Genomic DNA, 26,249 nt, shown 5'->3' with positions numbered 1-26,249 from the left:
ACATCGATGTTGATTATTGCATTGGGATGGAGCCTGGTGCCTAAAAACTGCAGTTTTGGTATGACAGCAAATAGGGTCCAACATTTGTAAACTTTATAAACCCTATACGAGAATTACCAGGTCAGCAGTGAAGGTGTAACGTGCACTCTCATCTAGCTCTGGTAAGAACTCGGGTTGTTAGGTTGTTGAGGACTAGAAAGGAGAGACTGTGACTTTAAAGCCACACTCATGAAGAGGTAGAGAGGTACATAGAGGTTAAAGTCCTGGATGGACAGTAAGAACTTTGAAAGGCTTCAAATGTGACGCAGTAACTCAAACGACACTCAGACTGCCATCGTAATTGTGCGGACGCTTTCACACTGAACTGACTTGCTGGCTTTTCATGGATGGCGGCCATGGTTTGATAGCTATGATGATCTGTGGGGACACATTCTGAGACTATGCAGTAAAAAAAACAACAAAAAAAAACATTCTCAGCTGCCAGTGAGACAGAACTGAGTCATGAAACAAAATTTGGCGCTGGTGTAACATATATTAGATAAGGCTTTGGACAGCGTCTCTACATCTTTTTTGTCAACACACATGGGAGCGTTTATGGGGAAAAGAAAAAAAAAAAATCGAACGGCCAGGATTTTTGAGTTCCCAGTGTGACAGCGCTCCTTGCATATCGGTGACACTCACAGCTAACAAGGTGTGTGTTATTGCCGGGACGATCCTCTGTGCCTGCTGTAGCTCCTCATCCCTCCCATTATTATGACTTCTCACTGCTTCCAGGGGATTTGGTGAGGACAGGATTTAATGATCTGCACCACTTACAGAAATATAAGTATCACATGCTGGAGACATAAAGAAGGATACAATATACTGTACACACACGCACACGTACACACACACACACAAACACACACTTTTCCAGGTTTAAATCTCTTTCAAACTAGTAGTGCATACCTCCACCAAGGCCCGACAATACTGTATCTACGGCTCCGTCATGGAACATTGAACAAGATATACTGTATATTCAACGATAGAAACCTATAGAACATTGCTGAACGCAGTCAATGTGTCAGATGTGTTTTGTTCTCTCTCAATATTTAACTTTCCAATGACGGCACAAACTATCATAGCCAGCGAGGGAATAACAGGGCAACGAGCTCAGAGGGAGTGTGAGCTGCTATTGTGCGACGAGGTAAATGCAAGAAAGGCAGAGGAGAGGAAATAACACACACACACAGGGAGAGAGAGAGAGAGAGCACACCCATCCTGAGATCCTGTGAGCGCAGCAAACTTTCAAGAAGAAAGTCACCCAGATGCCACGCGTGGGAGGCAACGCTTATTTATTTATTTCTGTTTATCTGACTGTCAGTAATTTATTCCGAATGTGCTGTTTAGAACACTCCCTTCTCCCTTTGCCTCTCCATATCTTCCCCAGATTAGAGGGGCGGGCTGGGCGGTGGGGGGAGGGTGCTGCGTCTCCCTCCCCCCCTGTTGTCTATCACATATCTGAGGCGGCGAGGCGGCGAGGCGGCGAGGCAGACAGGCAGCACCTCTTGTTCTTTCCGAGCGCCGAGCTGAGACAAAGAGGTGTGGCAGGATTTGTTGCTGTGCGCTCGCACCTGCTTAGCAGTCGGGGATTGGCTCCATGCACAGCAGGCCGCCACGCAAAGTAAAAGCAAATATGAGCATGCATACACACACGCAGACACACACACACACACATGCCACACACACAATTTGTCTGAACAGCACTCGCGCCACAGGTTTAATTTACCAAGATTAAAGTCTGCGGTTTGTTCCGTGTCACATCAGCACACGCGCGCACACGCGCACACACACACACACACACACACATATAAAAACACCTGAGAGTGAGTGAGTGTTGTTGTGGCCTGAAGCTGACTGAAGCACACATCTCATTCTCTCTCTTTCTCTCACACACACACACAGTGACAATGAATGATGACATAACACAGAGTCTGATGAAATGATACGTAGGAGCCCCTTCAAAGCATAGGGCTCTCCTTACACACACACACACACACACACACACATGAACACACACACGCGCAAATCACAAATGAAATCTCATCACATTCAGATTGAGAGAAGAAAGGATTACAGGGCTGATTGCTGGATGAGAACATGGAGGAAAGGAATTGAATCCTCATTCAGGTTGCTATAGTGTGTGTGTGTGTGTGTGTGTGTGAGTTACCCTGCTTATTTCCCATCTCTTCAGCCCTGGTGAGTGTACGTGGACATGATGCATTTATATTTCTGTGTGATAGTATGTGTCAGTCCACCTCATGTCCACAACAAACGGAAAACTTGGCGAATCACACAGACAGACGCCTCGCCTCGTCTCGTCTCGTCTCGTGTGTTTACGCGTCTTTACTGTGAGTCAGCCGCGCGTGCGTGCTTGTGTGTGTGTGTGTCTGTGTGTGTGAGTCAGCCACACTTACGATGTTCATGAGCGTGAGCAGGTACTTCTGGACGTGCTCCTTGCCGTGAAACTGGACCACCGAGTCGTCGACGCCCAGCAGCACCTCGATGTTGTAGGCCCTGTCCAGGCTCTGGCGGCGGGTGCGGCCGGCCCGCGTGTGGTTGATGCTCTGCTCCACGCCGCGGTACAGAGACTCCAGGTCCATCAGGCCGCCAAGATCTGCGGCTGCGGGGCAGAAAGACGAGGAGAGTTGACATTTCTCTCTGACCTCACATTGTTTCGGCCCCACACACACACACACACACACTCGCACCCATATGCACTCATTTGAACACTTGCATGTTGATGTCACCGTTGTCTATCTTTTGCGTCCGCTTGCCAAGACACCAGTTGACAGAATGGAGCGTGTGTGTGTGTGTGTGTGTGTGTGTGTGTGTGTGTGGCTTGTAAGTGGCTATGACGGTGAGGCTCTCCTTCACAGATCCTCTCCTAATCAACCAAATATTTCTGCTCCCGTCTGAATAAAAGCAGCAGATGGTGCTCGCTAAACACATGGATTACGGCGTCTCCCTCACACGGGGGGCTGCCCACCCTGCTCCGCTCTTGGCTCCATCCACGCTGGGGAATAGGAACACGCGAAGTGCACACGGAACTCCGATTGAGGTCGTGGGACGGGAAACGACGCGGAACCTCCGGCCACGGATGAAGTCTGATGTTCTGTCAGCGGCCTAACAGAGGCGTTAGAGGGGTGACGCCTGCCGTTACGATGTTTGGACATCCTGGATGAACTGTCATCCTGCACTTGGCTTTCTAGTTTCGGGTGTGAAACTATTTCTTTTTGCTTTTCAAAACCAGGCAAAGAGCCAGTGAAGATAAATGGCCCTGTCTCCAGAGCCAAGGCCATCCTTCCCTCACTTGCTCTCCTCCCTCATCACCCCCCCCCGCCCTCTCTCCCTCTCTGGTATGTAGACACAGCTCGGCCTTGCGTGTGTATGAATGCCGCCGAGGCTCCACGTCATGCAGTCTTGAACATGAAGCCTCGGCGGAACGCGACAAAGCGCTGTCCTCCTCCTCCTCCCCGACTCCAGACGCGGCCTTCGACATCGCGGGCGCCACACAAAGCAGCACGTGGAGTGGTATTGAAGGTGGTGTGTGTGTGTGTGTGTGTGTGTGTGTGTGTGAGTGAGCGGTTGTGATTGTATATTTGCTGTGTGGACCAACATTTACAATTGGGCTATAAATCACAGTTCCAGCAGCAGCCTTAATTTAGTGGAAGCCTGGGTCGGGTGCAGGGCTGACTAACTCTAATAGATAGAGCTGCTTTTAGAGTGTGGAGGTACGAGCCGGGGAGTTGATTCAACACGTGGCATGAGGGACAGTTGGAGGTACGTTTTGAGCAGGGACGGATAGATGGATGTGAGGGGGAAAGATGTGGAAACAGAGAGACACAGAGGAAGAGAGAGAGAGAGAGATCTGCTACCTTGTCTCCTGATCAGCAAGGGGCATCCTGCTTTCCCATCCCCTCTTACGCAACGTTACCAAGGCAACGGGCTCATGGGTAAAACAACGACCGCGTGGCTAATATTGGCTCCCGAGTCGCTAGGAGAATGAATCTGGAAGTCTGAATGTGATCCCATATCTGCCCACATCCCAGCGAGCGGCAGAGCGGCCGTGCGGACAGAGGGACAGAGAGGCACAGAGAGAGAGAGAGAGAGAGAGAGAGGAGAGGGGGCAAAGATCAACCCCGAGGAAGACAGAGAGATAGAGAGAGAGAGAGAGAGAGAGAGAGAGAGAGAGAGAGAGAAGAGAAAGAGAAAGAAATTTCAGTACGCACTTTTTCACTTCACACATGCACGCGCACACACACACACACACACACACACACACACACACACACACACACACACAGGGTTTCTTCCTTGTTAGTCGGCGTGCTTCAACAACAACCCCTGCCTCTTCATCGTTACGACCGACTTTTAACGAGCCCGATGTCGTAACCGCACCATCTGCTTTTAAACGCCGGTCCAGATCATTTCTTTGTTTTGTTTTTTCTCTACCTGTTCTTATGTAACGTTTAGACAAAACACAGAAGGCACCATTGTGTTCCGCTGAAATCGCCTTGGAAAAACAGCGATTACCGACGCGGGCCGCACGTGTTGGTGTGGAGCGCAGAGGTGGTTGGTTTAGTTTGGGTGTCGGGGCGGGTGGGTGAAGAAACCTGACGTGGATCGCGGGGTGGAGGCGGAGCCAAGGAGCTGAGAGGGCTGATGGAGGAGGAGAGACCAGGAGGACCTTGAGTTCTGCTTCAAGCCACTGCGAGGATTTTATACAATTGTGAGGCGACTGTGTGTGTGTGTGTGTCCCCGTGTGTGTGTGTGTCGATAGGTTTACATAAGCCTCTGTCCTCCCGCTCGCTCGCTCTCAACCTACAAATACCAGGTCGTAAAATCTCCCTTCTCCTTGGTCCAAGGAGGATCGTTTTCAGTCCCGTCCCTCCTCCTCATTTGTGCTTCCTTTGCTCTCCTGTGTGTACTCCCACGCCTCTTACCTGGGTGCACACACACACACACACACACACACACCAGTCCTCCTACCTGCTGCTTTCACTACCTATTCAGCCTTTCCCGGCGCTCATTTACATTTACACACTCTGCTTAAGATTTTCTCCCTCTATAAACTGTTATGTGCTCCAGACACCCCCACCCCCCAGCACACACACACACACACACACACACACACCTCCCTCTCTCTCTCTCTCTCTCCTGACTCCATCCTTGTATTCTCATTCAGGTGGGGTATACAGCACGGCCTTATTAGGAGACAAAAGTTCTTTGTCTTTCAACCTTTGCAAAATGTCAAGAATGTCTGGGTGCCCATAGAATGAGGGAGAGAGAGAGAGAGAGATAGAGAGAGAGAGAGAGAGAGAGAGGGAGAGAGAGAGAGGGAGAGAGAGAGAGAGAGAGAGAGAGACTTATACTGGTAAAGATGGAAAATTAGATAAACTGTTTGTACCATGTTTCATAAAGTAACCGGCAAAGTAGTTACTTGTATTAGAGACCAGAGTGACTACAGTCTGATACAGTAAGATAGTAAATGGAGGCTCAGTGGCTCAGTGGCTCTGTTGCCTCCTGGGTTTGATTCCTGGCTGGAGTTTGCGTGTGTTTCCTCCGGCTGCTCCGGTTTCCTCCCACCATCAAATCACACGTTAGGTTTCTCTTAATCTCCTGCCAGGTGCCCTTGACCAAGGCACACAAGGACACAAGGAGCCGGACTGAGGGAGGCTGCCCACTGCAGAATGCAGAGAAATGACAAATTCCCTCATGGGATCAATGAAAAATATAATAAAATGGAACAGTAAAGAGTTTCACAGATGCCATGGGACAAATAAAGTATATTTCAATACTTTATGGTCACAACCTTAAAAAGGAAAAAGAAGTAATATTATAATTCTATATTCCAGGTCATATCAATCAAACATTATGGTGCTTTTTTTTAAGTTTATAAAAAAAAACCACGATAGATTGAACTCACCCTAACTAACCTTAACCCTAACCCTGAGAACAGGAGACATGATGGACAGTTGTCATAGCGATGCCCCTCGTTGGCGCTTAAATCCCTGTCCATCATTAGGGGGCGCTACAGAGACATGATGTGCTTCACACTCCAATCACATTAAGGATTCCTATCAGTGAGGATTTCAGCAAAGTACAGCAGATTATTTGATATAAAAGCAGATAATCTGTTAACTTTTGTTCTGTGATGTCACATCTGCAGCTATCTGGAGCCGCTGATCACTCCCTTTAATTCATGAGTGCTGGTTTCTCTATTCATGTCTGGATGTGAATGGACGTCTGCTGCTCTGTCTCATGTCCCTTTCACATCAAATCCAACACTGAACATGCTGTCGTACCAAACATGAAAAATGATTGGTTTTTCAAGTGAGTCCAACAGCTGCTGCCACCACACACACACACACACACGCACACACGCACGCACACATTGAAAGACTTCTTTCATGAAAAATAGAAATTGTTCAAAGTCAAATTTCAATCTATTGGACTCGTTCTTCTAATGGCAGCAGGTGAAGTCTAGAGAGAGAGAGGCGTGTGTATTCACACACACATGAACTAATTCACTTACAATCACGTCTTGGCCGAGGCCTGGTCATTTTGTCTCCTTGGTGACAGCTTTATGGGTTGTCAAGGTGATGAGTGGCCGGGATAGAGGAGTGTGGAAGCGGCTGCTGGCATATGTGCAGGCAGAGACATGTCTCCCTGTCCCACACACAACGTCCACACACTGAATGCTCGTTAGAGCCCAGCCGCCATGTGACAGCTGTGAGGGCTCCGGAGCAGAACAGTGTGAACTATGCTTCCCATAATCATACTGCTGTTAATTATTTACATTGGCAATCAGCGATCTACTTCAACATGGACACGAATCACAGAGGACCACAATCCTATTAGCATCAAACAGCAAACTCTGTCCGTCGATCAATAACTGTTTAGCGCTGCACAATTAATCGAATTCAAGTCAAAATCACAACGTGGCCACATACAATTACCAAGTGGTAAGCAGCTGCGATTTATTAGCAGTGTGTAATAATAGTGTGAGGAGCACTACAAACTTTGGTACTGCAGCGCGCCTGTGGGGGTTCTGGGTAATTACGGTAATTAGACTGAGAGTCAGTCGCTCCAAAACGCAAACGGTCGCTGGATTTTTTTTTTTTTTAATCAACGTCATGTTGTGTTTTCATTTTATTCCTGCTGAAATGGCACAAGCTACAATTTACACATTTTCCCTATTTTCATCAGTATGTTTAACAAGATTGCACACTGAACTGTTACAACTGTGGCTTGGCAATCCGTCACTCACAGTTAGGGGCCGTCATTAAAGTGCAGATGATCTAAAAAGCTTTACACGCTACGTTTGAAGTACGTTTACGGGGGTGTGGAACCTTTTCACCGTGACAAACAGGGCCTCCACACCAACATACGAGAAGAAACTGTACCGTAAAGCTGATGAGTCATGATTTGAGCGTCACCATCCATAATATTTTGGCTGATTCATTGCATCTTGACTGCATGAGGCTGAGCAGAGCAGCAGTTTTTTTTTAAAATATTGCACGAACTCGCCTTTGTACTAAGCAGGTGCGAGCGCTGGGCCACCTCTCCTCTCCTCTCCTCGCCGCAGCCCCGCCAGTCTGTGTCGAATTCTGGCGATTGGCGAGACGAGGCAACCTTTAGCTTTCCCCTCTTACATAACTGTCTGCCTGTCAGAGGCGCAGAGGGCCGTTGGCTGGCGGGGGCGAGGACGAGGGGGGGGAGGCGTTGTGGTGCACACTGATTCCCCCTGTGTCCCGCTGTGCCGTTTCATTAGCCTAAACTTTGTTTATAACGTGGAGAGCATATGGCAGAGTTTCCTGCTCAGTCATAAAGCCGAGCCACCTCATAAAGGACGCCACGTGGAAGTATGAAGCTAACACAACGCCCACTCACATTATCGCACACGTTGTCACAAATGAACACAGAGAGGCTAAATTAAGTAAATTCCTTACAAGCCAAGCAGAGCGAGTGGCTGATCCTTATAATTACAGCAAAGACAAACACACACACACACACACACAGAAACACACACACACACCTCAAAACACAGTAATCCAATCATTGCCACCCACTGAGGCAATATTAATGGCAAAGATCAATCTTGTCCCCAAACTCTCTCTTTGCTTTGTGGTTGGATCTAAAGAGCTTGCAGCAGAGCCTTAGTGTCCAATAAGACAGCAAAGCCGGGCTGATAATGGGCTTATTGCAGGTCTCAACCAGTCTGAATGTGACCCGTCTGCCTGTCAGCCTGCTCTCCTGTGTGTCTGTCTCCATCCATCTCAGAGAGCCAGACATCCATCTATAAAGGTCTCTTATGAAATCAAAAAGGAAAAAAAACAAAAACAACTCCCAACTGCGACGGAGCGGAAGGGATAAACATTTGAACACAGAACTACAGATGAAACCTCAGCAGGACTACATCTGTATCTGTTAGCGACGCCGCATCAACGCGCCTTATCTGCCGTATCGCCTCGGCTCCATCTGACCGGGAGGAGAGGGTGTGTCAAGAGATGAGGCACAACGTCCAGCTACCCATAAATCTCAGCGCAGACAGCAACCCGCCCCCCTCCGCCCTCCCACACACACACACCATCTCTCAACTAAGCCTGCATCTCTTTTCTCTCCTCCAGCCACAATTCATCTCCTCCTATCTTTTATCAACCACGTCATCTATCTTGTCTCACCCTTTATCCCCATCTTTGTCTGTTTTCACAGTTTTGTCCTTTATCATCCTCTCTGATTTCTCCTGAGCCAATTCGTCAAATGTTCACTGTGTGTGTGTGTTTGTGTGTGTTTGTGTGGCGTCTCGACGGCCAACTTGCCAAATACAAAATTACAGGTCAGGCTGTTCTTTGCTGATCGGGGTGCAATCCATCTGAATCCATTGAGATGTAAAACTAATCAACATTCAGCTTCTCCTCTCTCTCTCTCCTCTCCTCTCGTCTCCTTTTCTCTCCTGTTCCAATCCTAATTCTGCCCTCCTTCACCCGTAGCCCAGGGCAATGTCCCCATCCTCTCCTGTCCTGTCCCGTCCTGGCTGCAAGAGTGCTGGAAGAGCTGCAGCCACCTGAGGCCTGCCAGCACCCGGCGGTTATTAGGCCGAGCCAGCCAGCCAAACATCTGTCAGCCATGAGAGGGATGGAGGGAACGTGGGAGGATGCAGAGAGAAGGAAAGATGAAAGTGAGGAGGAACAGCGCCTACTATCTGCCATGATCGGACCTGCCGCGCTCAATGTGTGCTGGTGAAGGAGCAGCGGCTGTGCATGCGGCGCTGATCCGTCACAAAGCCAACAGGTGTCCACAGCGACATCTCCCCAATTCTGTGTCTCTCTTGCATGTTTGTTGTTAATGTTGGCAGCAGTTTAACAGCGATCAAAGCTGAACGCACCCAAATTGTTTGTCACGGCAACAGCAGACACATTGGTACATATCTGTCCCACAGGCGAGACATGGGGACATCCCACAGACTGAATAAGTGAGAACACAACATCTCACTCATGCCAACGAGAGACTACGCAACGGACAGAAAGGTCTCTCCTCCTCCTCCACCTCTACCTCCTCTCCTGCTTCCTTCATCTTCTCTCCTATTCATTAAGCGTGCCTTCAGAGGTGCTTTGGAAGAGGCAGATATAGAGTTGAAGTGGGTGACAGAAAGAGAAAGTCTATCTAAAGCTGTGAGACAATATGTATGCTAATGCAAGTAGCTCAACACGGCAGCAGAGCCAGCGGACGCCTGCCACAGGGATGAGGATTTATCATCCAATATCACCTCATCATAAATGATAATGATAAACACATAAGCCCGGCTGTAACACGGTTACAGTATAGACCCGTTGCTAATGCCGCGGCTGGAACAGCGCAGTAAATCGACGAAGATTACATTGCGATGTTTCAGGCAATTAAGCCGAGGGGCGGCTGAATACACCGAAGACTTGAATGCGGAGAAATGAATAAAAATCAAAAGTGTTTCTGGCATTTCAAACGCTGGCACGCTCATACACCAAGAAATATTAACCGCTCGCTCGCTTGCTCGGCCCACGAACGCACAGACGGAGTTCGTTTTCAACCACACGCCGCTCCAGCCAGACGGCGGAGAATTAATAAAGCGCCACAGTGTATCGGTGTTACGAAATTGGCCGTGTTTCATAACAAAGTCTTTTGGAGCAGTTATCAATTAGAAACAATTAAAAGAGCCATTCATCATTCCTGCAGAGAGGCGCTTTGAGCGGGCGGCAGTAAGCGAGTCAGAGAGAGAGAGAGAGAGAGAGAGAGAGAGAGAGAGAATCTGATAAAAGCCTAATTAAATCCACCATCCAGTGACGGAGGATTTGACACAGAATGTAGAGATCACACTTTCAGTTTCACTTTCACTGTGTGTGTGTGTGTGAGCATCAAAGCCTGGATGCAGACAAAGAGGCCCTGGAAACATCCTTATTATCCCTCGTTTGTCGGTAGATAAGAATGCAAAGATCCGCCCGGGCCCTGATGTTTTCATGTCAGCATGTCCGACTTCCCCGACTCTCCGTCCCCTGGTGGCACCGTGTGAGAGGCATATGGCTAATCAATGCGGCCTCTTCCGTGCAAAGGTAACCGTATACTCGAGCGATGGAGGGGGGTGGGGGAGTGGGGGGATAGAGGAGCTACCAGCGCCGCCGCTCGCTCGTCTCTCTGGCCTAATGAAGCTCCGCCGTAATCAAATCAGCGTACACACAGGCAGATGGCCAACGGGGGGAACAACCAGTGGGTCTCTTTGATGGCGTCGTGACAGGTTTTTCAATCTCGCCACACCTCCTGTCGCCCGTGTGTCAATCTGGACTCTGACGATTTGAGAAAATGTCCTTGATTTTCAGGGAATTTGTAGCATTTGGGCAAGTCTGCAGGCCTTTGAATGGAGCTAAATCATTATCAATAAATCAATATGTTCAACACGACACACAACTAAAACATTGGCAGTGGTTGAAGGAAAATGTTGGCACGGATACAATCTGAACAAAACTGTCAAAGACCTAAACCTGCTTATCAAATCAACGACTGATTTGACTCAATATTGGCAGGATTTGTGCGTTTGGTTTTGATCAAATATGAAATGATGTCGGAGGTTTTTGTGAATTTAGTTTGAAGATTGGATTTAGTGTTTACAGTTTCGAGGAAAAGGAGGCGAGAGGTTTCTAGAAATAAAGTCTAAACGATGGTGATAAACGCTGATAAAGTGAGGCGGGTTATTATGGAGGAATATTTTCCCTGTGTGCTCCCACTGCAGCTGGCACTAAGACCTGGCTCATTCTCCTCGCTCTGCAGACCAAGTAATACACACTAATCCCAGACAGAGAGAGGCTATAGGGAGGGGGGAGAGAGAGAGAGAGAGAGAGAGAGAGAGAGAGAGAGAGAGAGAGAGAGAGAGGTCAGACAAGAGCAAGAGGTAATGCCATTATTTACTATTTATGTTAACATCTGGAGGAGAAGGGTCCTTTCTTCACCCTCCCAATATGAGTGTGTGTGCGCACGTGTGTATGTGCTCTTGTCCGTATGTGTGACTGTGGAGGATCAGACACAGACTGCATTGTTCTAATCCTCCACAGTGTTCATTTAGAATCATTCAATGAGTTCATGCTGGCACACACACACACACACACACACACACACACAGGAAGCTCCCAGGCCCATCCTATGTAGAGTGATGTAATGACACACGTCTGCCGTTTCCCATTGAAATGATGGAGAGAAGAGAAAAGAGGCGGATGGAGAAAAGAGCAAAGAGGAGGATAGAGGAGGTAAAGAGAGAGTGTTTGAGGAGTATGAAGAGAGGAGAGAGGGGAGGACAGGAGGACAAGAGGACAGGAGGACACTAAGCATATTAGATTCCTCCTCCCTCTTTCTGTTTAAGGCGGTAATACGTCTCCATCTCCATCTATCCTACTGTAATGGAGGAGGTCTCACTACGCTGCCTGAGGAAATTGCCTTATAGTCCCTCTGCCCCTCTTCTATATGTGGACACACACACACACACACACACACACACACGCACACACACACACACACACACACACACACACACACACACACACACACACACACACACGCTCTGACGGTGATGGCCCCAGTGACACTGCTTAAATATTAATGACCTGATTCACTCTCATTAATAATAGCTGCAGCGCTGATTGCTCTGTGAATACCGCTGCGTTGTGTATGTATGGCCGTGTGTGTGTGTGTGTGTGTGTCTGTCGGTGTGTACACATTCTAAAGTGATATACGAGCCAAGTTTTTGTTCTGTCAATCACTGGCGTATTACACAGAATAACTCCATTGGATAGCCGGCATTACATTACCAAGAGGAATGAAATGATATTCAATCACACAATAGTAATAATGTTAAAGGTTAATATATGGTCTCACACAGACACGCACGCACACACACACAGAAGTCAGAATCCATTGGGCTGTAATGGAGAACTTTGCATCCCCCTGCTAAAAATAGCATGAAAGAGGAGAGAAGAGGAGAGAAGAGGAGGAGGAGGAGAGTGATGTGATGAGCTCTGTCCTTTAGTAATGATGAGTCAGCAAATTACAATGGCACACACCGTAAACGAAAAGCTTTACAGAAATCATTGAATTAAAAATAAAGATCTTTATGTTGATATGGATTAGATTCTGTTATGAAAATATATGCCAATAAATATCATGATGACTAAATGTATACCTGCACGTTCTGCCCTTATTTACTATTCATACCTAATGTACCAGTTGATCCTGGTGTTTTAAGTGTGTATGAGTATGTGTGTGTGTGTGTGTCTCTGTGTGTGTGTGTGTGTGTGTGTGTGTGTGTGTGCGCGCATGTGTGTGTGGCCTGCAAACCCAGGAAAATTCCCATTTCCCTGAAGAATTACATTGCACTGCATTGAGACAAGGAGGGAAAGAGAGAGAGATGGAGAGCGAGAGAGAGGGAGAGCGAGAGAGGGAGAGAAGGCAATCTCTGCTTCTCTAGAGTGTATTGCAGTTTCAGGGTAACCCAACACCCTTCTTAGGAATTGAAAAGGAGCAGTGTTCCCCAATTTGTGATCAACACACACACACACACACACACACACACACACACACACACACACACACACACACACACACACACACTTCATTATCCAGCTTTTTTGTCCATCCCGCCTGCTCCTCTCATGCTCGCCTGACACTCTACTCCCGTTCCCGTCCCTCCTCTCGGCCCGGAGCCCCTCCCCTCCCCCGCTCTCCGGGGCTCTGTGGCGTTGGCTCTGGCGTTGGCCTGCTCCTTGTCTGGCTGCGGCTGATGGAAATCATCTTATTAGTGCCTTGCTAATGTCTGCGCTGGATTCCTGGGACACTGTGGCTGCTCCTGTTTTAATTGGCCGACTCCATTAATATTTCATTCATTTTTAAACACGGCGCGTCACCTCTCCCTTTGCTGACTGTGACCCCGCAGCCGGCTGGATGGATGAGCTGACCTGCCACAACGCTGCTTTCTGTCTTTATTATAGGAGATTTATTATGGAACGTATTTACGGCCATGCATTGGATGAATTACTGGAGAGCTTCAGTGTCACTATGTCAAGTGAATACGATCAATAACACCGTGACATGATACCAAGTGTATATTCTTAGCTCACAAATGTTATTGTTATATCGACAATTGCAGTCTCCCCGTGTCTCTCTCTCCGACACACACACACACACACAGGCACGCACACACACACACTCCTCACAGTAGTGGGGGTGCTGACACTGATAACAGCGTTGTGAGTGTTGTAAGTGAAATACCATCTTGATAACCGGAACACTCACACGCACATACAGTACAGACACACACACACACACACACCACTATAAAATGATAGAACACAGAGCAGTGTGTAAAGCAGCGCTGATGGCCTCATCACTTCAGAGTCCAGTCCATTTCTCCATTAACCTATATAAGCTTGGTTGCGTTCGTCATGGTAACACTTTTTGGCAAAGAGTCAGTCAGATTAGCTCCTGTGCTCCCAGCTTTCAGTTAGATGCTCAGATCCTACATGAGAGGGCTCACAGTCTGTTAGAACAAAGGCGGCACACACACACACACACACACACACACACACACACATACACACACACACACACACACACACACACACACAGCATGCTAAGCATTTGCATCTGTGTGTAACCACATGTTCATGTTTCTGATCACACTGTGCTGTATACAACATAACCTCTGACATCATTCTTACTGTCTCACCCTGTCAAGGACCACACAAGAAATCAAGGCACCCTCATGAAAGCGTTGCATGTGTTCCTCATTCAGATAAGTGCAGCGTTTAGACTGAGGAACATCAGAACTTAGCACATTGGTTAGCACAGGTTCCTCCAGGCAGCAATGTGCTCAGACTCAAATTTGACATTGTGATAGACTTTGTTTGGCAGCCCTAAAGGTGAAAATTGGTGCTAGTTAGCACCAGTAGGAATGTAACGTGACACTCACCAGCTAGACATGCAGCGTAATAGAGGTACCGTGTGTGTGTGTGTGTGTGTGTGTTTCAGCTGCTCCTGTGGCCTTCAGCACCCAGTTATCTGTCATCCATCGGCTCAGATCTGCACCGCTGACAGTCGCCTGACATAACACTGTGCACACACAAGCACTTAATTTCTCTGTCTCTCTCTCTCTCTGACACACACACACACACACACACACACACACACACACACACACACACACACACACACACACTATTATAACAATGTGCCACCAGCACTGAGGCGCAGATGCACACACATGCCTGTGGAGTATCAGTGACAGAGAGACACGCACACACACACACACACACACACGCACACACACACACAGTGTCCCAACAGTGTTCCCTGATTAACGAGATGGTTTGTTCTCTTCCTCAGGCTTGGACCAATCAGGCACGAGGACACAAATCTCTCCCCGCTGGCTATGCTGAAGGCCACCGGCCACTATTTATTGGCAATCTCATCCCTAACTACCCAGACAGAGAGAGCAACACGCTTGCCACAGGAAGACACCACCAGTGTGTCTGCCTCCGTGTATGATTTTATATGCTTGAGGTAAATTGCTGCGGGGGGAAAAACATGCGCGCCAATATTAAAAACAAAACATCGGGAAAATACACAAATACACAACAACAACAACACACACTGAGGGATCTCCTTGGTTTTAGCACAGGTGAGTCAAAGTTGTGAAGGTATTATAGTGAAGTCACACAGCCAACAAAGGAGCATTAGATCATCTCGATAAGAAAAATAATATCCTCTCATATCCATAGAGAATCTCTTCCTCTTCTTCTGTTTTTTACCGTTCTGGACTTAATTAGCAGGATTTTGCAGGATTGCTGTAGCGGCGGCTCAGTTAAACATTAGTAATTACCTTGTTTATCTCCTTTCAAATTAGAAATAGCCCTCACAAAGAGGTTGTGACAGCGTGGATGCCTCCAGTAAAAGCAGCGCTCATGTTTTGTTGGTGAAAATTGGAAAACAGCTCCCGGTGTGTGCTTGTGTTTGGTTTCATTTCCTTTGGATGACAGCCGCGTTTCACAGCACAACCAGCTGGAAATCTAACAGCATTTATATTGTTTACAGCTTCTTTCTCTTTTATAAATCTACTTAATGTCTCATCAAACTTAACTATGGACTTCAAAACTCTGAAAGACCTGATGGTGGCGCTGTAACAACCACTTTGCTCTTCAGAAAGTAGAAAATAACAACTTTAAACCACGAGTTCCATGGATTTTCCGCTGTATTGAACACTTTTTTCCCCCACATCTCCTCCAACAGGTTTGGCTCAATTATCACATATTTTATGTCGACTAACAGATCAAATTTATGTCTTTGTTTTCTATTTTTCTTACTGTTTTATCCATCATTTAGTGCTTTGACTTATGAGAGGAATCAGCCCATTGCAAACAAGCTTTGCACACATTTCTTGACCAGATGGTGGCGCTATAATGCCGACAGTGACACTTTTACAACATCCTCTGAATCAGACAGGAGGCCTTTGTGTTTGGACTGACCAGCATGCATGTCACTCCCGACTCGAGCCAAACATCTGACAGCTCAGCTCCGTTTAACTCGGCACAACAGCGGAAAACAGCTGCAGTGTAATGAATGAAATACGACCCGGAGCAATATCTACAACGGCTTTATGATATCACTTTTCCAACATGAACTCAAATGCAGCGCGAGGGCGGTGGACTGAGGAAGAGGAGCCAGAGTGAACTTGGCCCATATTCTGTACTGTACGTGAGTCAGTCTTTGTATAGCCAGACACGCTGTGATCTCAATCCAGTCATCACAGCAGGGAGGCAGGCAGATAATGCCAAGAAGAGCAAAGGAGAGGAGGTTAGGAGAGGAGAGGAGAGGAGAGGAGAGAAGAGGAGAGAAGGTTAGAAGAGGAGAGGAGAGGAGAGGAGAGAAGGTTAGGAGAGGAAGGGAGAGGAGGTTTGGTGAGGAGAGGATGAGAGAGATGTAGGATGAGGATTCAGCGCATCTCAGGAAGAAAGGAAGGAGGATGGAGGTCAAAGGGTGAAAGCAAAAAAAGGAAAAGCACTGCAGAATATGGGAGAGTAAAAAAACACACACACAAGCAGAAACAAAACACACAAACACACACACACACACACACACAGAAGGACAATCACAAGCCAGAACACTGGGGCTTGTCAGCTTGATTGGGAATCCTCCCAGAAATCTCCTCTCTGAGCGATGGCAGGAAGTTGGGATGTGGAGGGAAGATCACAGGGGAGTCTGGGTAATATGCCAGCTAAGTCAACTAACTTTTCTCTGCTGTCAGCACATCTGCTGTGGAGGATGCTCTATCTCACTCTCATCACTACAGGAATACACATATGGGAGGTAGAGGTAGTGCAGAAAGTGCTTTGCGGCAAAACACACACATAAACACAAACACGCACACACACACACACACACACGTACACAAACGCACACATGCACAAAGCACGGTGGATCAGTCACAGCAGGTAATTGTCTCAGTGTGAGTGTGACCACAGCTGACAGAGGACACGTTTACATGAAAGCAAACAGCTTTAACTCAGCGTCACAGAGTGTGTAAACCAGCCCCGCAAACACATTACACACACACACACAGACACACACACACATCAGCCCACAGTGGAACAAATTAAATCCTAAAGTTGCTAATCACTCCTATCAGGCTCTCCCAGCAGTAAACACCACTCCAATCTCACTCTGGTCTGTGTGTGTGTGTGTGCGTGTGTGTGTGTGTGTGTGTGTGTGTGTGTGTGTGTGTGTGTGTGTGTGTGTGTGTGTGTGTGTGTGTATGTGTGTGTGTGCACATTGTGTACTTTTGGACCAACGCAAATGATCTCACACACACACACATGCACAGGTTTGTTTAGGAAGCAGAAGTCTTCATCCTATCATATTTGCATACTGTATGTACAACACACACTCTGTTCCTGTCTGCACTGGATAGTCCCTGGATGCTGCCCACACACAGACACACAGACACACACACAAACATAAACACACACCGCTTAGCAGTTTACCAGGCATCAGTGATTTCAGCTGTGGTTCTCAAAATGTGGTACCTGTATGCATAAATGTGTTCTCTAGTTGCCCCCTGGTGGTGAGAAAGAGTTTGAACTTGAATTCTTCTTCTTCTTCTTCTTCTCATAACGTGTTTTTAAGCATCCCATCCTCATCTTGTACAGTGTTCTCATGCTTCACGTGTGTGTCAGCACTCTCACACTAACCCACACACACACACACACACTGCGTTTTCATTTTCAGAGCATCAAACGTTCACACGAGGTTCCCGGTGTTTGCGCTCTGAGTCGGCGGCTTGTTGGCGAGGCGGCGCCGAGATGATTTGATTTGTTCAGACGAAGTGTTTTGGTTGAAAAAAGTTTGGGAACCTTTGAAAGTTTGAGAGACGTTGAAATGCAGCAACAAACCCCGCATGGAGGAGTAACACTAAACACACTTATCTACACACACACACTGCTCCACCAGCACTGTGTGAGTTTGTACACAGCTCCTCAAATCTGTACTGTAATTTATTATTTGAGGAAGGAATAATTCTGAAGCATATTTGCTGTAATTAATAATAGAGATTGTAACTCTAATCGCTAAACGCTTTTTTGCAACAAATTATAAATATTTATAGTGTCCAATTATGCATCAGGCCTGTTGCCGTCTTATTATTATAACTGCTGCAGCCCTTGCAAACACACACAGACACACACACCATTAAAGGTCAGCGATGAACAATGTGTAGACAACCACCGCATCGCCACCCTGACTCAGCCCATCAGTCAGCCTCAGTGTGGATGTGGTGAAACACACACACACACACACACACACACACGTCAGAGTGAAGATTGTATACTTTCAGCTCCCGCCAAAGCTCCAGGCAGGTCTGCCGTCTCCTTCCTGTCTGTCTCTCCATGTCTCTCCATCCATGTCTTCCATCTGCAGCCATCTTCTCTATCCCGGCTAAATCTCTACAGATCAGTCAAATGCTACAAGATATATCAGTCGGCACACACGAGCGGAGAACGCCGGGAAATTATCTGAATCTCTTCAATCCCCCCCTCCCCTCTCCCCCCTCTGTCTCTCTCTCTCTGTGTGTCTCTCTCTCTGTATCTCTCGTGAGTCCCCACAGTAGATCTGAAACCTAATCCATGAGAACATAAAGCTGCTAAGTCCAAATGGTGGCGGTGAAACAGAGACGGTTTGAGTCACGGGCGCTTTAAATAAAACAATTAACAAGCACCCCCCCCCCCCCCCCCCCCCCCCCCTCGTTTCTAACCTACTGCCTGGCTGAGCTCTAAATGACTGCGTCCGCCCCGGTGCTGAGTATTATGGTGTCATTGTTGAATGAAGGAGCGCAGAGCTGCGTTTTATTCAATTAAACTCCCCCAGGGGGCTGCAGCGGCAAATGAACTGCAGCCTAACAAACTCCCACCACCACACATCACTCTGCTAATCAGACAGCAGCCACCAGGGCTCACATCACCGCCTGGATTCCTGTGCATTGCTGCTCTCATATACACACGCACACACACACCCTCACACACAGGCACAGGAGCGTGTACGGGGTAAATTTAACAATAAGCCTCGATTAGAGTGACAGATGAGTGAAGAGTGGGATAGAATGATGCTGTTTGTTCAAGATTAAGGTTCATTTTATGACTTCTGTATTGATCCTTTGTCACTTAGGAGTGTGCTTGATGTCGTACAAAAGGTGAAAGTGAAAGAGAAAGGTTTATTTGGCTAATTTAAAGAATTATTGGTGGATTAAAAGTCATAAATGGTGTTTAGGATTCCTTCCATGTAACAGGACATTGTTAAGTTTGTCTGACAGGATGAAGCGCTGACAGGTTACACGTGCAGCAGCTCCTGGTGATGTGTCCGCCGCCTCACATTGACCCTCACTCATCCTGTCGATCCGTTTCCCTCATGCAAACTTTCCTCAGAAGTATTTACGCCTGACTTGCTGTGAACAGAGCTTTCATCTGAGGCCTGGGGGGGGCAGGCAAGAGTAAAAAGGCAGACAGGACAGAAATCAGGTTATGTCAGCTATTGAGGTGCAGCTGGCCTTCACACACACTCACACACACTCACATGCGATCTGTGTATTGCTTCAAAATCACAACAGTTCCCTGGGGCACGTCGACCCGGCCGAAAACCATCAATAAATCCCCGGGAAAAAAAAGCAGAAAGCAAAGTCGGGTTAAGCTGTCGGCGCTGCGCTCGCTCTTCTTCTTCTTCTCTGCCTACGCCGCTGCTACATTGCTCCCCGCGAGCATCGCTGCATCACTGTACAGCGCGCAGCATTTAATCAGCTCCACCTCCAACCCTGCATCCACTTAGTCTTCCTCTAAGTGCACACTGTGGGGAGAGACGAGGTCAGAGCGTAGACACCAAACATTAATTGTTGGCTGACTGAACAGCGCTGCATTACATGGTGTTTTAGCGAGCAGCCAAACCGGAGATTAGATCACAGTTTAACACGAGGAAACAATGTCAAATTTGCCCGCTGGAGCGTGCACATTAAGCTTATTCAGTGATGACAGTGGCTCCCACACTTCTCTAAGGAGAGCCAGATTTAACACAGCATGCGTGTGTGTGTGTGTGTGTGTGTGCATGTGTAGAGTGTGTTTGTGGCACTATGACAGTCGTGGGAGGAAGGAAGTCACACGCCATCTCATCTTCCATGAGCTACTGTCCCTTAGGTTGGATGGTTACATAACTGCTGCTCGCTCACAGAACACCGGCCACCTCCAGGGAAATCTGTTGCACATAATTGTAGTCACACAGTCGTACCTGCTATGTGTGAACGCCGGATTCAAACCTGCACGCACTGACAGCTCGCACACACGCACACCCGCACACACACACACACTGCTGCAGCTGCATATGCACACATCAAATCTTAATAATTTTCCCGTTTTTGTCCCTTTCATCTGCAGAGTATTAACATCATAATTAAGGCTGCATTGCTTCCTGTATGTGCTGAGTAAATACCTTGGCTCTGGGATCAATGGAACACATCTAGATCTCAGTGGGTTCCCTTTGGAAGAAATGCAATCCTCTTAACCCCAGAGGGTTCACACACACATACACACTCACACACAGTGTCAAATGTGGAGCTGACGGGAGCTCAGAAAGATGCTAATCTTGGCAAACCAGTATGATCACTAGCATCACAGTGACAGCCTCTCAATCATGAAGGCTGGGATGAGGCTCCACCCGTCATCCCTCTGAGCTCCACTTTTTATTCACTCATCCTCCCTTTCTGTGTCTGACAGGGAGAAGTAAACACACACACGCTCACTCACTCACACACACACACTGCGTGGGTCAGTGTGTAGCTGGCGGCTGCAGAGCGGAGCAGAGGTCGGCCGCACCCTGCTATTATCCCCGGAGTCCTGCTCGCTATAATGGCAGCCGTGTGGCACGCTGAGTGACGGCTCAATGGAGGGCCTGCTGCGAGCTGACTAACAGGTGAGGCGTCGGAGCAGCCAGAGGGGGAACACACACAGAGGGGACGCGGTGCCGGCGTATGGACATATACACATACACACACACACACACACACCAATGCAGCCGCTCAGTGGTGAGGAAAACAGGCAGGAAATAAAACCTGCAAGGGCAACATGCAGGAATGCATGACTGTGTGTGCACGCACACACACACACACACACACACACACACACACACACACACACACACACACAAGCCCGACACGCACAGAGAGTGTTAATAAGCCAGTCGCGCTCTCCAAGGGATACAGCCAGAGAGAGAGAGAGAGAGGGAGAAAGAGAGAGATAGAGATAGAGAGGGAGAGAGAGAGAGAGAGAGAGGGAGAGAGAGGAAGCAGCTGGCTGCTGAAATACTTCCCCTCCCAGCACTGTAATTTCCTCCCTGAGGTACACCTGGCCTAGCACTAATTCACACATACAGTATATACTGTATCTGTGTGTGTGTGTGTGTGTGTGTGTGTGTGTGTGTGTGTGTGTGTGTCGCATGTGAGAATGTATTTTGCAGGTGTGTTGGTTCTTTGGTGTGTGTATGTCTCCGCATGTCTGCAAGTTCAGGTAGATGTAAGTCTGCATGAGGGAACAAGACTGATCTGCTGATCTGCACTCTTCAATACAACACACACACACACACACACACACACACACACACACACACTCTTAGAGTACTACAAGTTAATGTGTGTACATAAACATAACCAGCTGATGTGAGACCAGCTGATGTGAGACCAGCACGAGGCTCCGGCTGATCTGTTCTTTATCATTGTCAAACATTTGAAGATTGAACGAGAAATCTCAGCTAAATCCTTCACAGAACACTCCAGACAAAGTGTTGTATTTTCTGAGGAGAGCAGAGTCGCAGCCTTCACTTAACATTCACTTTGAATTCCTCTCACTCTTTACAAATTAAAGAGATATTCCAGTTATCTAAAGATAAACAATGACTTACTTACTTAGCATTTTGATAGACATAGACTGAGTTTAGGAGCCCCATCACTCTCTCTACTGTAACAGTTACACTTTCTAATTCCACAATCTGGAGTCCACTTTTTTTTGGGGGTTAGTTCATGGAGAGAGACATTATTTATCTACGCTATATATGGAGGCGCACCTCTCTCATTTACAGGCAGGAGGTTCCTTGGTTTGACTCACACACACACACACACACACACACACACACACACACACAGGGCTTAGACAGCCACTTTGGGGTGAGAGTGCGAGGGTAAGAATGTGCTGGAATGTGTGTGTGCGTGTGTGTGTGGGTTTGGTAATGGTAATGGATGCAGTGTTAGTCGGGCCATAAGTACAGTTATAAAGAGGCTCATCTTAACAACTGCAGCTTCTATTCAACATTTGTCCACATTCACTTTGAGGCGCTGGGTAATCAGGATTTCTCCTCCATGGGTGTTTGAGCTTCATCACTTAAATAAGCCTCATGAGAGCGACATCATCTTTCTGAGTCAAGCAGAGCCAAAGTGTCTGCTGGGAGCCTCTTTTACATACTGAAGGTGAGCTCAGGCCATTTGCGAATTGTGTGTGTGTGTGTGTGTGTGTGCTTGTATCTCTAAGTGCTTAGTCATGAGTCTCCTCTTGAAACCCTTGCACCATATCCTTGTGTCACATCCGCAGAAAGGGAGAGAGAGCCGGAGCGAGCCAGGCATGGAGAGAAACGAGAGGGATAGGAAGTGAGAAAGAGGCAGAGAGAGAGAGGGAGAGGGAGAGGGAGAGAGGGTTCTCAGGGGAAGACCCTCCTCTGGATACAAGTGACCAATGTACCAAGTGGCACTGGCCTCTGTTTGACCCTCTCCAAGTTCCTCTCTGCTCCGGCCTGGCAGAGCGGCGGCACAGCGCAGGTTAGCACAGCACAGAGGAGAGCAGCAGAAAAGCGTCGGCGCCTGAGGGATGAAACAAACGCCGTCTTTGTGCAGATGCGTGGGGTCCTGTCTCACCGCCTGGCGTTGGCCCCGCCGGCTAATTGCAATCGCTATACCCCAGAGGCAGCGGGGAGCCTGGAGAACAATGCAAATCGCTGAAATGTCACGGAAAACAAGCGAAGGACGCGAGGAGAGAGACGAGACGAGACGAGAACACGGCTCAGGAGTAGACTGAGCACAGAAGAAGTGTTTACTACTTTAATAGACCGCCGACTTTATTTCCTGACTGTTTAACGTGGGAGCGTGATCCAGGCGGTGGACGAGGTGAGGGGCATTATGGGAAAAAGAGCCCTCTGGTAGTCCATCTGTCTGGGCTTGTCTCGAAACCCCTGGACAGAACACTGCGCTGACATGCACACACACGCTTGCGGGGGCCCGGAGCTCGCACACAGTTTTGTCTTGCGGCGTCCCTGGACAAAAGACCGACGTGCTAAACGCCTCTTTCTCTCTTCCGTCCGACCCCGCGAGACGCAGAGGAACACAGGCGAAGGGAGGGGAGGGGAGAGGAGGGGAGGGGAGGAAGTGGGAGAGCGAAAAGAGTTTGTAGAAGAAGAAAAGGAGCGCATAGAGGGGGGGGAGGAAAGTGAATTAGAGCGACAAGAAGGAGCGGATAAAAAACACAGATAGAAGAGGAGATGGAATGAGATTGTAAGAAGTCGGGGGGACGGAGGGGAGACAGATTGAGCGATGGCGCTCTGTCCGCCCAGCAGAAATGAGCGGCAATCCATCGTTTTCTATCGCCGAGCCGATTAATTGACAAATGTGCCACATTAATAATAAAGCTTGCACCCTCCACTTAGGACATTGATTCACACCTCGCTCGGCTTATGGTGTAAGAAACCGATCAATTCTGGTCCCTCCTCCTCCTCCTCCTCCTCTTCCTCCTTTTTTCTCTCTCCCTCTCCGGCTCCTCTATCACCTGGCTAAATATAACCTTGCCCTCCTCCGTCTTTAGCCAGGAAATGAGTCGGGCGTGCAGTAATTGGCGGCGCATTACGACGGGCTGTGTGAAGGAACATCTACCAGATATGATTGATTGATTATTAATTAATTTGCTAATGTCGATGATTGATCTGCAGGGAGGAGTGATTGTCTGTGGTAGGAGAATGGAGGTGGGGGGGGGGGGGGGGGGGGGGGGGTGTAGGGGGTGTGTGTAGGTGTACACTGGTGGGAGGAAGGGTGAGAGGAAGGAAGGAAGGAAGGAAGGAAGGAAGGAAGGAGAGGGGAAAGTGCATGATGTCCTTCCTCTGTTATTACAAATGACAAATAATGATGTAATGACTGGGAGGTAAATCTGTGTTTACATAACACTGTTGTGGTCTGGGGGAGCTAAGGAGATAAAAGATCAAATGGTAAACAAGGCAGAGAGAGAGAGAGGGAGAGAGAGAGAGAGAGTCTGCCTGCCTGCCCGTCTGTCTGCTGTCTGTCTGTCTGTCGGCTTAGTTTTTAAACTCTCAGCTCTCAAAGCCAGACGACCACAGAACTCGTGCCCACGCCATGCATGCAAGCATGTGCACACACACTCACACACTCGCACAAACACACACACACACACACACACACACACTGTGGCCTGTTCTCCTACGCTATTGATCTGCACCCCACTCTTCATTAGAAAGAAAGATTCAAAGGCAACAAGGAGCAGTGAGACGTATTGTGTGTGTGTGTGTTTGTGAGTGTAGCCTGTACTGTATGTGTCTGTGTGTGTGTGTGCTTTTCTATAGGTTTTCCGTGTGTGTGTGTGTGCAGGGCTGTGCTGGTGTGTGTGTGTGTGTGTGTGTCAGGTATCGGTAACAGTGGGAGCAGATCAGTGTTACTCTAAAGCAGTCTGTCCTCGCTGGGTGTTCCTATGGAAACTCTCTTTCTCTCCCTGTGTATTATTAGACATTCTTGAGTCGACGGCTCAGAATAGGACGACGGCGGATCTCATCCATCGCATCGCGCTCTCTCGCTCTCTCGCTCGCCCGCAGCCCGTGTTACACCAGAAACAGAGTATTTTTACTTTGATCTTCGGGTTGAGAGGCAGACTCGTCGCCCCAGGTCGAGGTCATGATTGATTGACCTCTAGGCATCAGATGACTGGAAGTGATTGGACAGTCACGTCTACACACACGCACACACACACGGACGAAGCCTGGGAGGAGCACTGCATGGTGATTCCTCCCATCATTCCCTCTGACATGCAGCTGACATGTTGTGTTATCTCAGCTCAAAATGATCTCAAGTCCACCTCCATCACATCACACACACACACACTGAATATGTGGACACTTGAATGCATCTCACATCCCCGCCTGCTGTATTCATCCCTACACGTGGAAACTCATTTGCATTTCATTTTGTTAACAATTTGAAAGCAAGACCTGACGTTTCCTGTCCGTGCTGCAGCTGCGTTAAAGTGGACGGGTTGTGTATTTTTTTTATTGTTGTCCTTCAGTTTCATAGCTGTGATCAGTGTGTACACAGTGTGCGTGTTGTTATTGTCAAGGGTTCAGCGGTACCCTGAATGCATCACATGGAGCAAACACTCTTCAGCTTCAAATGCACTTGTTTGTGTGCAAATGTCAATCACATCACTCACTGGAAATGAGTGAAGCGACACCAGGATGCATTCAGAGTATGTGTGTGTGTGTGTGTGTGTGTGTAGGTGTAATGTTTTTGAGTGCAGACTTGCTGTCTTACATTAAATGGGTGTGATTACATAACCAGGGAGCGTCTGAAATACTTCTGTTAGTTTATTTAAGGGGCAGCGTCCGTGTGTTTTCAGATGTTAATGTGCCGTGCAGAGCGCTGAGGCCTGCGTCATAACAAAGCCGTATTACAGGTGTGTGTGTGTGTGTGTGTGTGTGTGTGTGTGTGTGTGTGTGTGTGTGTGTGTGTGTGTGTGTGTGTTTGTTATCGCTGGTTTTTGCTCGACCTCTCGTTTTCCACACGTCTGCTGCTCCTTGTTGGTGAAAACGGAAAAGCAGTTGTGAAGCACGTGTGTGTGTGCGCGTGTGCGTGTGTGAAGCATTGGGTGGAGGTGGAGACCAACTGACCTCTGGGGTGGTGGTCTGCTGCCGTGCTGCTAACGGGCGCTTTCTTCACCGCCGAGGAGCGATAGACCACGTGTGTCCTCCCTCCTCCCTTCTCCTCTTCCTCGATCGTTCCGTCGCCCCTCTCCACAGGCTCGATGAAGAACTCCTCGTTCTCCGTCCTGATCATGCCGGCCTGAAAGGTA

General features: G+C 48.1%; 1 protein-coding gene across 1 annotated transcript in view; it reads right to left on the bottom strand.

The window, feature by feature from the left end:
* The window catches only part of LOC143011967 (A disintegrin and metalloproteinase with thrombospondin motifs 2-like), an 87,018-nt gene that overhangs the window by 20,210 nt on the left and 40,559 nt on the right, over window positions 1-26,249 (bottom strand). Inside the window, exons 3-4 of the mRNA XM_076164990.1 lie at window positions 26,068-26,239; window positions 2,457-2,662 (exon numbers count right to left, since the gene is read on the bottom strand). Coding sequence (XP_076021105.1) covers window positions 2,457-2,662; window positions 26,068-26,239 — 378 coding nt within the window. The remainder of the gene's footprint in view (window positions 1-2,456; window positions 2,663-26,067; window positions 26,240-26,249) is intronic.

The sequence above is a fragment of the Genypterus blacodes genome, unplaced genomic scaffold (genome assembly GCF_046128005.1).
Source record: "Genypterus blacodes isolate CSIRO-AG114 ecotype Tasmania unplaced genomic scaffold, CSIRO-AGI_Gbla_v1 ptg000139l_1, whole genome shotgun sequence".
Taxonomy (NCBI): domain Eukaryota; kingdom Metazoa; phylum Chordata; class Actinopteri; order Ophidiiformes; family Ophidiidae; genus Genypterus; species Genypterus blacodes.
This window is presented reverse-complemented; position numbering and strand designations above follow the sequence as displayed.